We start from the raw sequence: 15475 nt of genomic DNA, 5'->3' as shown, positions 1-15475 counted from the left end.
TTCTAATCCTTTACTCATTCTCGTGACTCTTCTCTAAACCCTCTCCAATTTTTCAACCTCCTTCTTAAACTGTGGACACCAGAACTGAACACAGTATTCCAGCAGTGGTTACATCAGTGCCAAATACAGTGACAGATAAAGTCCCCCAACCTGTAAGTACAGCCTATGTTCTTAGTTCCTAGATGTATACAGTTACATGTAGGCATATTAAAATGCATATTGTTTGCTTGCACCTAGCTGACCAAGTGACCCAGACTGCTCTGTATCAGTGACCTGTACTCTTCATTTTTTACCCCAATTTTTGTGTCATTTGCAAACTTAATCAGTAATTATGTTGTCTACTTCTAGGTCATTAATAAAAATGTTAAATAGTGTAGGGCCAAGAATCGATTGCTGCGGGATCGCACTAGAAACATACCCATCTGATGACAATTCCCCATTTACAATTACATTTTGAGACCTGTCAATTAGCCTGAGTTTAATCAATTTAATGTGTGCTATGCTTATTTTATATCTTTCTAGTTTTTTTAATCAAAATGTCATGTGGTACCAAGTCAAATGTCTTACAGAAGTCTAAGTACATTACATCTACACGATTACCTTTATCAACCAAATTTGTAATCTCATTAAAAAGAGATACCAAGACAGTGTGACAAGATATATTTTCTATAAAGCCATGTTGATTGGCATGAATTATATTACCCTCCTTGAAATCTTTAATTGAGTCCTGCAACACTCCCTCCATTATCTTATCATGGGATCAACATCAGACCAACAGGCCTATAATACTTGGGTCATCCTGTGACCTTTTTAAACAACGGCACAACTGAGCTTTCTTCCAGTCTTATGGAACTTCCCTGGTGCTTCCAGACTTAGTGAAAATCAAAATTAAAGGTTGAGCGAGCTCCTCAGCCAGCTGTTTTAAAACTCTTGGATGCAAGTTAACTGGACCTACTGATCTGAAAAGTTTAATTTCAGTAGTTCATAGAATATCAGGGACCTCAGGAGGTCATCTAGTCCAACCCGCTGTTCAAAGCAGGACCAACCCCATACTCCTGAGACATTTGAGGACCAGAAAGAGTGTTACCATATGGTAGGATTACATCATCTGTGTTTTCCCCAAATACAGAACGGAAATATTTAATGGACACTTCTGCCTTTTCTGCTTTTTATTGATGATTCTGCCATTTCCATCTAGTAATGGACCAATACCATTTTCAGGATTCTTTTTGTTCCTAATATACTTTAAAAATTCCTTCTTATCATCCTTAACTCTGTTGGCCATAATTTCTCTGTGTGTCCCTTTGCCTCCGTTATCAATTTTTTACAATTCCTAGCTTCTGATCTATATTCATTACTCTCAGCTTCTCCATTCTTCCATTTGTTTACACACACACACACCTGCCTTCACTCCCCCTCCTAACCAGGCCATTTTTAACCAATATGGCCTTCTTCCTCAATTGAGGCTCTTGGGCATCTAATCAAGTGATCGTAAACAATTCTCAAATATCATTCACGTTTTTCTGATTAAATTCTTCCTCCCTGATGATCTGGCTTATAATTGTTTTCAGCTTTGTGAAATAGGCCCTTTTAAAGCATACATCATTGATCTGGACTTTATTCTGTTTGCACATTAAAAATGTGCTGAAGTCATTATCACTTCTATCTAAGCTGCCGTTAGTTTTCAGTTCTGTGATCAATTCCTCTTTATCCGTCAAGACAAGGTCTAATATAGAGTTCCCCCATGTTGGATGCAACACTTTTTTCATGCACAGCTGCATACATGGGAAGGGAAGGTCAGACCTTAAGTGTCCGAGAGAAGCCCCCAAATACAGAACAGAAATATATTGCTGTGATGATTTAAAGCCAACTGGGAAGTGTCTGTCTCCCCTCTTTCCTCTTTGCCCTAGTTTGGAGGTGGGAAGAAGCACAGTCTCTAGTGGCACCAGGAGCCTCTCTAGAGCGGGTCTGAAATTTTTTCTCAAAGGAAATACTTATTAAATGCATTTTTTTCTAAATTCTCCATGAATCATTTTTCATTTTTTCAACAGAAAATATTTTCAGTTTCCAAACCCCCAAAATTTTACCAAAAACTGAACATTTTTATCAAAACGAACAAACAAAAAACTGTTTTCATTTTTTTCAGTTAAAAATATTTTGAGAGGAAAATGTCAAGTCAGTTCTAAGTCTGTCTCTTTCAAATGCAGCAACTAAACCACAGGACCCCCTGCCCCCCCCCCCCCACACACACACACACAGAGCACACCAGTGCAGGGCCTGGAATGAGCTCCAGCAAACACTGAATCCCTCATGGCCAGCAGAGGAAGTTCTGCAGCTCACAGCAAAACATCAGGACCTAGACAGCTTGTTTTAATGCAGCTCAAAGACCCCTTCTGGGCTAGATCTGTAGCAGTATACACCTCATACAAGGCAAAGGCAGGGAAGAATAAACCAACTCCAGTCTAGCATCAGTTCTTAATAGCTCATCATTAACGTTGCATGGACTTTACTTGTTGGATTCGACTCCTTGGTGCCAGCATCTCCACAGTAGCAGCAGGAATCTGATGTGACCTGTGCCAGCTTCTCTCCTGCTCCAATTGTCAAAGCACCATGTGCAGCAGAATTCGAGGCACATATTCAAGCCTCCATTGCTGCTGGAGGAGTTAATTGTGGGATAGGCAGGACAGTGGCAGAGGTAGACACACAGGAACACATTGCCAGACTGGATCAGACAGTGTCCCGTCTAGTCCAGTGGCCTGTCTCTGACAGATGTCAGTACCAGCTGCTTTAGAGGAAAGGGCAGTAAACCCCTAGTGAGCAATACTGGCCATAGGGGAACTCAGTGGATGTTTGCACTACCAATATTAATGTTAATCTGCTTTTGATTCCTGCTCAGCTCTTGGCCTTAGCAGCATCTTGTGGTGGTGAGTTCCAATGGTCAATAATGCTCGGTGTAAGAGAGTGTTTCCTTGTCAGTGTTAAATTTGTTGCCTTTCAATTTCATTGGACATCCCTTTGTCTGGATTTACTATCTCAAGGTCTTTCATTATTTCATATACCCCCAATATGTGCTCTCTTATTCATCTCCTCTCTAACTAGGCACTCACAATCATTTATGTCACTCCCGTAGGGTTCTACCCTGCCACCCATCACTGTAGAATCTAAAAATGAACAGCAATAGTGAAGAATTGAATGGACTTCATGGAGTTTCTGGCTCTTCTTCCTTTTCAGGATCAAACTGTCTCTGCTTGCAGCAGGGTAGTTGCTTTTCACCCACCTTTCATACAGAAGTCTCTCCCAGCCTCTGATCATATTTATCATCCATTTCTGGACACGCTCTGCATCGGTGTAGCGCTTCTATTATAGTCTAGCCCTAAGGCACCTCTCTCCCCCATTCATTGTATAGGAGCTCAGGCTTTGTGAATCGTAGTGTGTTCCTGTGATTTTCTAGGTGCCTAAAAGTTAGGCACTGTGATGCTGCACCTCAGTACCAGGGTCACTCAAGGCCCTAAGTAACTACATCATTTTTGCAAATCTATTACCCTAATAGATTAGTGAGGCAGGATTTTCCTTTGCAGAAACTGTTCAGATTAACAAGGCATGACCATATCATGGTCATGCAGATGTTTTGTAATTCTACTTTTAGTTATCATTTCAGCCCATTTTCCTGGTCTTCAAGAGAGGCTAACTGGTGTGGACCAATTTGACCCTCCACTTCTATGGGGAGCAGATGTAGCCATATCCAGGAGGTTACTCCTTCAGTGAGGGGAATGCAGGGCTCCCATGGAAGTGTGTGCAGAAGAGAAGGTGAAAAGTTTTCTATAATTTGGATTGCCAAACCAGGCTGGATCCAAATGACAGGATCCCCATCACGACCCCAGGCAGGCGCTGATCCAGTCTGAGAAGAGGATTATCCTGATAGTCTGACTATCTCCTCATTATGCCCCCTTCTATTTGGAAAACAATACCCCCTGGATGGTGTTGAACTTGCTGCATGTAGTCACTCCAGCTGTCTCCCTCCCATGGAGGATTTGAGGTTTGGGATTAATTTCCACTACCCTCTGGCTCCCAATTATTAGTTGCATTTCCCCAAAATTAATCTTGTTTTGTTATAATGAAAATTGGACTCTAATGCTAGTACAAAACTAGAGCTAGTTCCTACCACTGTAGGATCACCCACTTCAAAGACAATGCTCCAGAAAACCCCAGTATGGGAGAAGTTCTAACCCTAAGGAGTAGATGAAGGAACATTTTACATTTATGTCGTGCCTGCTACCTCAAAAGGTTTCATTAACTTAAAGCAATATACAAACTATATAATTTATCCAGGGATCGCTCACCCACCACTGAAACGCAGCCACCCCTGTGGCGGAAATGTGGCCCTGCACATAGCGCACTGCAGCGCTACACAAGAGAGGAGGCAGGGAATTCAGAAGGCTGTGGAAGACTCTAGTTAAAACTGCAGAAGGAATTTAGGGATGCAGAATGTGATTACTCCAGTCCAGGTAGAATTCGGATAGGCCAGGTTTAATATCCCGACTCTGAGGAAAAGGCACAGGGGGTTTACAAACAACATTATTTTCCTTTTCAGAAAAAGAAAACAACAAGGCATCATAGGATCCAAGATATCAATAAGCAACTTACGGACATATGGAAGGAGCACTTGGTTAACAGAGCGAACACTCTCGCAGCCACTGCCTTGATACAGCCGGTAAAGATGCTATGGCACCCTAATGAGCAGAAGTGGACAGGACCTCTGCTAAACACCAAAGAGTAACAAGTGAAGGGAATGTAGAGGCCTAGGGCAGGTCTACACTACAGGCCTATGTTAGGGAATGTCCATACTACTGTCCTTCTGTCAGTGGTGCACGTCCTCACCAGGAGCACTTCCACCAACTGAAGAGGGGCAGTAGGGGTTGCGGGGGGGGGGGGGGGGGGGGGCTGAGACCCAGGGCTCTCAGCTCCGTGCTGTTCCCCACCGGGAGCCCAGCTGCCCTTCTGGGCTCTTGGCTTCTCGCCTCCCAGCCAGGAGCGCAGGGTGGGGGGTACCCGGGCTTCTCGGCTCCCTGAACAGGGAGCCTTTGGGTAGCAGCCAGCATGGAGCTGAAAGACAGCCAACAGCCCATGTAAGGAGTGCAGTGTCAACATGGACACTGCGTGGCCCTAACTAGACCACATACGCGCTATGCCTCTGGCGGAGGGGGAATTATGATGTCAGTGTCATAGGTCACTGACATCAGCGGGTCAAGGCTGTAGTGTACACACTGACACAATTTGGTCAGCATGAGGCAGCTTATGTCGACCTAACTGTGTAGTGTAGAGCAGGCCTGTGCACAGTACAGGATAACAGCATGGCATCTCCTGACCAGGTGAGACCCGGTTTTATCATGCCATGTGCATAGCCTCGGAGTCACAAAGTTAAAGGCCAGAAGGGCCCACCACATCTTCCAGTCTGACCTCCTGTATAGCACGGATCACCAGCCCCACCCAGCACCCGCACACTAACCCAACAACTGAAATGAGACCAAAGTATCACAGTACACAGGAGAGCAGACTGCTATGTGCCACAGGCAGAGAATGGGGGGACTGAGGTGCACCAGTGCTGAGATCCCTACAATGGCAGGGAAATGATTGAGAGAATCTTGGCAAGTGGCACCCCCCCACACCCAAGGTCACTGCCAATCAGACCTGGGGGAAAATTCCTGCCTGGCCCCACAGATGGTGATCACTTAGACCTTGGGCAAGAACCAGCCAGCCAAGCACCTGAGAGAGAATGCTCAGTACCACCTCAGAGACCCGGCCCTTCCCATCCTATGTCCCTTTTCCAGCCATGGCCATTCCTGATGCTTCAGAGGAAAGAGATTTTAAAAAACCCACAGAATACATGGGGAGGGGGACAGAATCCCTTCCTGACCTCTTCTGGTCGCTGGCTGAAACCTTGAAGCATGAGCTTTAGGAACATAAGACATATACTGGAAGTGAGCCCCAGGGCTGCTGAGCCACCCCCCGACCATAAGCAACCTCGTTTTTTCTTCCTCAAGTGCTTGCTCATGTCCATTCCACGTTAGGTGACTCCCAAGCAGTGTCATAGGAGCTGAGATCAGAGTTCATGGACATGCTGATTGCAACATGGCTCGACCAAACTCAGTGTCATCTCTAGCTTGCTGGGTGATGGCGTTATGGGAAGAAAACATGTACCAACGACTAAGTCACCCCTCTGCAGATGTCCTGGATCAGGATCTGGACCAGGAACACTGCTGAGGAAGCTTGCGCTCTCATAGACTGGGTCGTCAGTATAGTCAGTGGAGGAACACACGCCTGCTTGTAGCATGTGCAGATGCACAATGTGATACAGGATGAATCCTCTTGAGCTGAAATAGGCTTCTCATCCTGTCCGCTTCCACCACAAAGAGCTGTGTGGATCTATAGAACGGTCTTGTCCTCTCAATATAGAAAGCCAGGACGCATCTAACATCTGGTGTGTGGAGACATTGCTTCTCCCTGCTCACGTGCGGTTTTGGGAAGAAAACCAGCAGGAAAATAGTCTGATTATTGTGAAACTGCAAAACCACCTTGGGAGGAACATGGGGTGAGGGCAGAGCTGTACCTTGCTCTTAAAGAAGACCATGTACAGGAGTTCTGATGTAAGGGTCTAGATCTCTGAGACCTGCCTGGCCAAAGTGACAGCCACTAGAAAGGACATCTTCCAAGAAAGGTAAAACAAGGGGCATGTTGCCAGTGGCTCAAAGAGGGCCCTGTGAGTTTTGACAAGACCAGGTTTAGGTCCCATGGGGGACTGGGCTCCCAAATCCGAGGGTATAGTCTTTCTAGGCCCTTGATAAAACGAACAGACATCTAATGTAAAAAAACCGATCAGCCATCCACCATGGTGCATGGCCAGGTGTATTTTAACTGAAGACATTGCCAGCCCTTGCTATTTCAGATGTAGCAAATACTCAAGAACGGTCTGCAGTGACAGCCAGGCAGGTGAGAGACCTTGCTGGGAAGACCAAATGGAAAAACTCTTCTGCTTGGACAGGTATTTAGCTCTGGTAGAGGGGTTCCTGCTAGGTAGCAGCACCTGGTGGACTTGCTCGAAACAGGCCAGATTTTCGGGATTTAATCCTGGAGCTTCCAAGCTGTCAGGTAGAGGGTGGTGGAGTATTTGACTATGGTCCTGTGAGATCAGGTCCAGGAGGAGAGGGAGCGGCATCAGAGTCGCTAGTGAAAGACCTAGCAGTGTGGCGAACCAGTGCTGGTGCGGCCAGGCTGGGGCTATGAGAATGACCTGTGCTCTGTCCCGCTTGATCCAGCAGGACCTTGCGCATAAGAGGAATGGGAGGGAAGGCGTAGAACAGGTGCCGTGTCCAAAGGACCAGGAAAATGTTTGAGAGTGAGCCTGGGCTGTGGCCTCGCAGGAGCAAAATTAGGAACGTTTCCTGTTCTGTTTGGTCACAAACAAGTCTACGTGGGGAGTTCCCAATCACTGGAAAACAACCCTTACTACATTGGGGTGGAGGGACCACTCGTGGTGACTGGAGAAAGACCTGCTGGATGATCTGCCAGCTCGTTCGATGCTCCCGGAAGCTGAAAAGGTGGATCAAGTGCTTTATGCAAAAGTGCTTTATGAGGTGGATCAAGTGCTTTATGCAAAACCTCCACAAGTGGATAGCGTCCTGACACAGGAAGAGCAAGCCCCTCCTTGCCTGTTGAGGTAGAACATGTCTGCTGTGTTGTCCGTGAGCACTAGCATGTTCTTGTTCACAATGTGGGGTAAGAACACTTGACAGGCCCCAGGTGAGCCCCCCATCCTAGTTCTGACACATCCAAGACTATGGATAATGAGGGCTGGGGCCGGGAGAAGGGGATGCCTGAAAGGACTGACAGAGGGTCCCTCCACCAGTTGAGGTAGGCAAGGACTGGGGCAGGTGCTATGAGCACCAAGTCCAGGTGGTGGCGGCTTGGCGAGTACACTGAGGCCAGGCAAACTTGAAGGGGTCTGAGGTGTACTGCACTACATATGTGCCCGCGGCCATGTGACCTTACAATTTGAGGCAAAAACGGGCCATCGTGACCGGATGGGCCTTGACCTGCGCTGTCGATGATGCCATTGTCTGGAAGTAGGCTTCTGGGAAGAAGACCCTGGCCTGGGAGTAATTGAACACTGCTCCAATAAACTCTATCCTCTACACATGGGCCAGGGCAGAGTTCTGTTTGTTTATAAGTAGGCCCAGTGCTCAAAAGGTTGGCTGTATGAGGTGGATATTAGCCTCCACCTGGGCCTCAGACCGGCCTTTGACCAGCCAGTCGTCGAGGTCTGGGTAGACTTGGACCCCTCATCTTCTCAGGAAGGCCGCCACTACCTCCATGCATTTCGCAAAAACGTGTAGGGCTGCCGACAGGCCAAACAGGAGAACCGCAAATTGGTAGCGAGTCTGGTCTACAGCAAACCTGAGAACGCTTCTGCAGCCTTGGAAAAGTGAGATGTGGAAATAAGCTTCTCTCTAATTGAGGGCAACATAGCAGTCCCCTGGATGCAGGGAGGGAAAGATGGAGGCCAGGGAGACCATGTGGAACTTCAGCTTTTTGAGGTATCTGTTGAGGCATCGCAGATCTACAATAGGTCAGAGAGCACCCTTGGAATTAGGAAATAGCAGTAGAAAAACCTCTTCTCTCTTAAGTCCTGAGGAACCTTCTCCATGGCTCCCCCTCAGAGGAGGGCTGGCACCTCCTGGGCTAGCAGTTGCTCATGAGATGAGCCCTGAAGAGGGACAGGGAGAGAGGATGGAGGGGAGGAGTGGAAATATACTGGACTGTATAACCCCTTTCCACAGTGCTCAGCACCCAGTGGTCTGTAGTGATATGAGACTGTGCTGAGCTGAAGTGGGACAGGCGGTCTGAAAACAACAAGGAGACAGGATCCAGTGACACAGCAACTGGCATAATGCCCTTGGGTGTCCCATCAAAAGTTCTGCTTAACTGCCCCCCAGTATCTGGGCGGGCTGGGTAGCGATGCTGAGGCAGACGGGGGCAGTTGCCTGGGGGGTGGTAGAGCCAAGAAACGGGTGGAGTGCTGGGGCCTGAAGTGCTTCCTCAAAGCGCCAGGGCGTAGAGACCCAGGGACTTGAGGCTGGCTCTGGAGTCCTTTGGGCCATGGAGCTTTGCATATGTTTGCTCTGAGAAGAGCAAAGCACCTTCAAACAGAAGATCATGAAGGGATGGCTAGACCTCCGTCAGCAAGCCTGAGCACTGAAGCCAAGAGCATCTGCGCGTGGCCACTGCAGAGACCCTGGGTCTGGCCACTGAGTCTGTTGCATCCAGCATGGCTTGCAAGGAAGCCCTGGCTGCAGACTTCCCCTGCTCCACCAGAGTGGAGAACTCCTGCCTGGACTCTTGGGGAAGCAAGTCCTTGAATTTTGACAAAGTCCCAGACCATGAAATCGTACCTCCCTGGCAATGCCAGCTGGTTGGTAAAGCCCATGGAGAATAAACCTTTCTTCAAAAGAGGCCTAGTTTCTTTGAGTCCTTTGCCTTAGGGGGTTGCTCCTTGCAGCCCTGGTCTGGAGAGGAATACAAGTACTCATACCCCTGGGCGGGAACAAAGTACTTCTTTTTGGCCCTCTTTGAAGTGGGAGGCAAGGAGGAAGGGGTTTGCCACAGGGCTTTAACTGGTCCCATGCTGGCCTCATTGAGAGGTAGAATCACCTTAGACGGGGCCTCCGCGGTCAATACATTGACCAAGCTGTGGGAGGATGCTTTGACCACCTCCACTTCCAGCCCTTTGAGGCCACGGGGCACTTTCGCCCTTCTACCCACCAGCACCGCCAGTGACAGCTCGTGCACTGCTGGCAACAACGGTACCAACCGCGCCAGCAAGTCTCTGGCTGCCCTAAATGCCTCCAGGGAGCACAGCACTGCAATTACACTGGTGCTGCGCTGTCCCTCCGGTGCTGATGATGGGGACCGGACTCAACGGAGCCTACGTACAGGATGGAATCAATGGTGCTGCCTGCGGAGCAGGTCGGAGGAGTGGCCAATTTAGGTCGCACTCCCCTGCACTCCCCGTGTTTGGCCTTCCTTAGAGTCGGGGAATGCCACCTCTTGGCCAGCTGCTTCTTCTCAGCACCAGCGATGGGGAACAGTGCTGAGAGTCTCTCACAGCGGGAGGAGCACTCCACACTGCCACCGAGGGACTCGGTGCTGAGTCCGACCGGCTCGGCTCCAAAGAGGGTCGGCACACCACCTCCATCAGCAGGAACTTCAGCCTGGCCTCCGGGCCTTTCTTTATACACAGCGTGAACGGACAGCAGATCTGACAGTGATCCCCGATATGGGTCTCACGCAAGCACTTTAACTGGAGAGTGGGTCACCCACGGGCATGGCCTTGACACAGAAGGCTCAGGGCTTGAAGCCCAAAGACCAAGGCATGCCCCAGTACTGGGAACAGATGAAACTTCGCTAACACAGCAAGAAGCACCAACTAACTATGTATAACCAACTAACAATAGTCCACGTAAGAAATAAAGAACTGGGCTAGAATGAAAACAGAGAGAATAGAGTAAAACAAAGACCACTCAGTACAGCCAAAACAAGAACAGTTCCAGTGACTGTCACGGGCGGTAAGAAGGAACTGAGAGGATGTGGAGTCAGCCAGACCCCTTATACCGGCGCATGAGCGCGCAGCACCAGAGGGCGCTAGAGCCAACCTGCCGGGGACCACTGAGGGAAAAATTTCCAGTGACTGTGCTCGCGGTGAACACACCTAGTGTGGAATGGAACACGGATGACCAGAAGTGTACACAGTGTTCCAGGTGAGGTCTTACCAGCTCCTCGTACAATGGCATTAATACTTCAATATCTCTGCTTGAAATGCCTTGATACAACCTAGGACTGCATTTGCTTTTTTTCACAGCTGCATCACATTGGTAGCTCAGAGTCATCCTGTGATCGACTCACGCACCCAGGTCTCTCTCCTCCTCTGTCACTTCCAAATGATGAGCCCCCAGCTGGTAGCAGAAATTCGTATTAGACCCTAAGTGGTTGACCTTGCACTTTGTACTATTGAATTTCCTTCCATTTCTGTCACTCCAGTCTTCAAGATCATCCAGATGTTCCTGTATAACGTGCCCATCCTCCTCTGTATTGACGATGCTGAACTTCATGTCATTAGCAAATTTCATTGTCACACTCCTACTTTTTGTACCAATATCATTACTAACAACATTGAATAAGATGGGTACCCAGACCAGTCCTGGAGGAACTCCACTAGTAACCACCACAGTGCATGGGGTGGGAACCTCCCATGAAATGTATGCCTCCTTCACTGGGTTTTCTAAGTGCCTCTGACATCAGGATGAGTAGATTTTAAAAGTGTACAAATCCAGTCCCTCTCGGGTAGACTAGGTGGGGGGACAGCAGCCTAGAGGGGGGTGGCTGGGAGTGGGGACAAGGCACTGGAACTGGGTATGCAGGACAGGGGGTTAGTGGGCGATCGGGGCAGAACATGGGGGAGGGGTTTTAGAAGGTTGAATAGAATGACTATTTACTAGCTGTCCCTTTCCCAGGGTGCCGCCCCCACACTCCCACCCAACCTGCCTACTGTATTTATTGTTTCTATTAGGTAGCTCCTAGAAACTCCAGCTGAGATTGTGGCCCCCTGCACCAGGCACTTCACAGACTCTGCAATAAACAGGTCTTGCCCAGAAGAGCTTCCAGTGGTTATCCGCACTGTAAAGACCAGGAAATGAGACATCTACCCATCCACCTTCCCTCCTGCCTCCACTGCCCACCAGGAGGCAGAACCAGAATAAGGCACTAAGGAGGGGAAGGGTCAAGTTCAAGGCATCCTGTGGAATATTGTTGACTTCGATGGTGAGTGCACCAGGTGAGACGTGGCCTCCCTACAGAGAGTGGGGAGGTGCCAGGCAGGGCTCCCTCAGTTCTGGCCTGCCCCGGAGCAGGGATTTTGTTTCCACTTCTCAAGCACTGGTTCTTTGTAACAATATGGCTATTGCTGCACCTGGAACCAGGCTCCAGGCAAGTCCCTCCCTTTGAGTGCCTCTGAAAAACACAAGGGGGGGGGGGTGTCGTCCAGCCTGGCCATGGTCTCTCTGCTGGCTCTTGTTGCATTTTTGGAATGAAGGTGGCTGAAGGGAGGTTGGGGGGGATGGAGGGGATACTCAGTAGTTTTTTCAGAAAATTGGAGGGTTTCCCCCCTAAATAGCAATGAGAGAGATACTCTCTATTCCCCCTGCAGCAAGAAGGCCAACTCCTAAGTGAGCACATGGCTGGGATTCTGACGCCTGTTCTGGTTCATAAACCGTCTCACTAGAAAATGCGGCCTGTAATTTGAGGAGAGGGCACTGGAGCTGGGAAGTTTTGCTCAATGAGCCCATTATCCAAGCCCCTTGAGAGCCCATGAAAGTTGTGTGTTGTTCCTGTCATAGCTTGTGGACTCATTTGACCTCACAAGCCACGATACAAAAGGTGAATATATGCTCTGTCCCGAGGTAGCAGCCCATCCCCAGCATGGGCCAGGGGCTAGAAAAGAAAGGGGCTCTTCCCTCCTGCAAAGAGCAGGTCTGAGCTCCTGCCCCACAAACCAACCTGCTGCTTGAAAGTCTGGTTTGTTGGCAGTTCTTCTGGCCCCCTTCCCTCCTCCCACTCCAGCCGCATGCTGAAAATGAGACCTTGCTTCAAATCCAGTGCTGTGGAGCAGTTGGGCTTGTGAAAACAATCTGCAGCGTCAGGGATACGATCAAATGGGAGGAAGTGGTGGCCTCTAAGCAGCTGTTTGGAGAGCGAGGCAGGGACTCTAGCAACTCCCTGGACTTCCTGGGCCTTGCTAGAGGAGTCAGACGCTCTGGTGAGGCAGCTGAAGGGGAACCAGCGCCAACCCCCTGCTTGCCAGCCCCCGTGGGCTCCAGCGCAGCTCGTCTAGTGACTAGGAGAGTCAGGACGTTTGGAGCCAACATTAACATCTCCTTGATTCTGTACTGCTCCAGCCCACGGGCGAGCTAACTCCCAACGCCCCCCATCCAGCCCCTGCCCAAGAGTGGGCCAGTGACCCCAGAGAGGAGACTGTCTCCTCCACGCCAGGAGTCACCAATCACCATGTACACGCACGGCAAGCAGGGGCAGGGCAGGATGAGCTCCTCACCAGCTCTGGTGACCCTGGTTTTTTTTTTTTTTTTTTTTAATTTTACACACGCACAATTGCTCTCCTTCCCACAGACAGCCTACTGGGTCACATGGACCCCAGCTCATCATGCTACACCCCAGCCCCTGACTAGCCCCCTACCCGAGCACGGTGGTGTCAGACCCCACCGCCCCGCAGTACCACACAAAAGGGACTTTGTCTTGCAAAAAAAAAAAAAAAAGACTAGACGCTTCCATGGGGGGGGGGGGGTGCAGAAATTCCACAGAATTGGAAAGTCCTCTTGTCTAGGAGGGTTTGTTTGCAAGAGTTTAAATCTAAAGCAGATGGAGCCTCCTTTCCACTGGGTTTTAGGTTACACTTGGGCTGCGTGTTTTCCCTCGGAACCTCGAGGCAGGGGGCAACCTGCTGTACGGGATCTCCCCAGAAATGCCAGCCCTGGGGCCGGCCCTGCGCTCCAGGGGCTGGGGCGAGCGGCCCACGGGTGCTGGTGGGGTTCGGGCTTGGCAGGGGGAAGAGGGAGCTGCAGCATCCCGAGAGCAGTAGACCACGACGGGGTTAATTCTCCAGAAAGCGGCGCTCGCTGGAAGGAGGGAGGGGAAGCCAAAGGCATGCGGAGCTCTGAGCTGGCACTCCAGACAGGGATGCCGAGAAACGTGCGACTAAAGTTACAAGCTCGGCCAGCCCGATCGTGGCAGTGGGGCCGATCCAGGTGACACCGGTCCCCCGGACCCAAGTGGTTCCGGGGGCAGCTGTGCATAGATGTAGGAGTGCACAGACCCTGCCCTACCAGGTGCCGCGGGTCGGAACCATGCCGGCCGGCCGGGGGCCGTTAGCTAGAACTGCCCCGTCTCCGTATCCACAGGCGGGACCCCAGCCACCCAAAACCTCCTTCGGAGGGGCCACTGATCCCCAGCGGCCAATGCCCGCAGCCAGAACGGGCACTCCAGCAGCTTTTGCCGCTTCGCCCAGCATTGGGATCGCCCCCAGCAGCCCAAATCCGGGGGGCTAGGGCAGGGCCAGCGGGACCCTCGCCCCCCAGCAGCCCCTCTCAGCGGCGGGAGAGATCGCAGGGCCAGCGGGACCCTCGCCGCCAGCAGCCCCTCTCGGGGGCGGGGGGGATCGCAGAGCCAGCGGGACCCTCGCCCCCCAGCAGCCCCTCTCGGGGGCGGGGGAGATCGCAGGGCCAGCGGGACCCTCGCCCCCAGCAGCCCCTCTCGGGGGGGGGGATCGCAGGGCCAGCGGGACCCTCGCCCCCAGCAGCCCCTCTCGGGGGGGGATCGCAGGGCCAGCGGGACCCTCGCCCCCAGCAGCCCCTCTCGGGGGGGGGGATCGCAGGGCCAGCGGGACCCTCACCCCCAGCAGCCCCTCTCGGGGGGTGGGAATCGCAGAGCCCCTCTCCAGCGGGAGGGGGCAGGCAGAGGCAGCTCTCTCCCGGGGCAGCGAGTTCCCGCGGCTGGGCAGGGGGCGGTGGGGCCGCGGCCGCTCCTACCCGCTTGCTCCGCACACGTTCCTCCCGCCTGGACGCAGCTCCTGGGCAGCTCCCCAGCTCAGCAGCAGCAGCAGCAGCGCTCCAGCCCGCCCGGGCGGAGGCAGCCCCCGGAGCCCGGCGGCCGGGCCCCCGGGCGCCTCCATCGGCGTCTCCTTCGCTCGGGCGCCGGGCTGCTGCAGCGCGGCGGCTCCTGGGCGGGGCAGCGCGGTCCGCTCTCCGGCCCGAGCGCGGCAGCCCTGGCTCCCCGGCGGCGGCTGCCTGCGGGGTCCCGGCCGGAAGCTGCAGTGCGAGAGCCGAGCTGCCCCGCCGCCGCCTCCTCCGCGCCCCTCTCGGCAGCAGCAGGAGGGCGCCCGGCCAGCCAGGAAATTCCACATTGGTTCCCCTGATCCCGGGCCAGGCTCTGGGGGACGCGGAGCCGCCGCCTTCTGCCCGCCCCGGGGCCTCCCCGCCCCGTGCCCGGCCGGGCTGCAGCTCCTCGCCCCCGCCACGGCCCTGGCCCCTTCCGAGCTCTTCTCCCTCGGGGGCACCGCGGGCGTTGGTTATTGTAGGGTCTCTTGGGAGGAGGGGGGCTGTCCCTGGGGGCCGCGATTCCTCGCTAGCAGGCGAAGGGGGTGCGGAGGGCACGGTCCGACCTCGCTGGTGTGCGGGATTTGCCCAGTGCCTTCCAGAATGACCCGGCCTTTCCCAGCCTCACCACAGCCCGAGCGAGCCAGGCTGGGGCGAGGCAGGTCGCAGCCCATGTCCGAAGCGTGTTGGGGGGAGAGACAGGGCGGCGGCCGGTCCGTTGCTGCGGAGGAGACGGCTCTTGCAGCAGCTGTGAGGGAGAG

At 52.2% G+C, this 15475-nt stretch overlaps 1 protein-coding gene across 1 annotated transcript in view; it reads right to left on the bottom strand.

Moving 5' to 3' along the window:
* The window catches only part of SCARF2 (scavenger receptor class F member 2), a 104688-nt gene extending 89523 nt beyond the window's left edge, over positions 1-15165 (bottom strand). Inside the window, 4 exon segments of the mRNA XM_084648867.1 lie at positions 14649-14884; positions 14886-14951; positions 14953-15001; positions 15003-15165. Coding sequence (XP_084504993.1) covers positions 14649-14884; positions 14886-14951; positions 14953-15001; positions 15003-15022 — 371 coding nt within the window. The 5' untranslated portion in view covers positions 15023-15165.
* Positions 15166-15475: the final 310 nt, after the last annotated feature.

This window comes from Lepidochelys olivacea (genome assembly GCF_965140295.1).
Source record: "Lepidochelys olivacea isolate rLepOli2 genome assembly, chromosome: 15".
NCBI classification, from domain to species: Eukaryota; Metazoa; Chordata; order Testudines; family Cheloniidae; genus Lepidochelys; species Lepidochelys olivacea.
The sequence above is the reverse complement of the archived record's forward strand: the minus strand, read 5'-3'. Positions and strand labels throughout refer to the sequence as shown.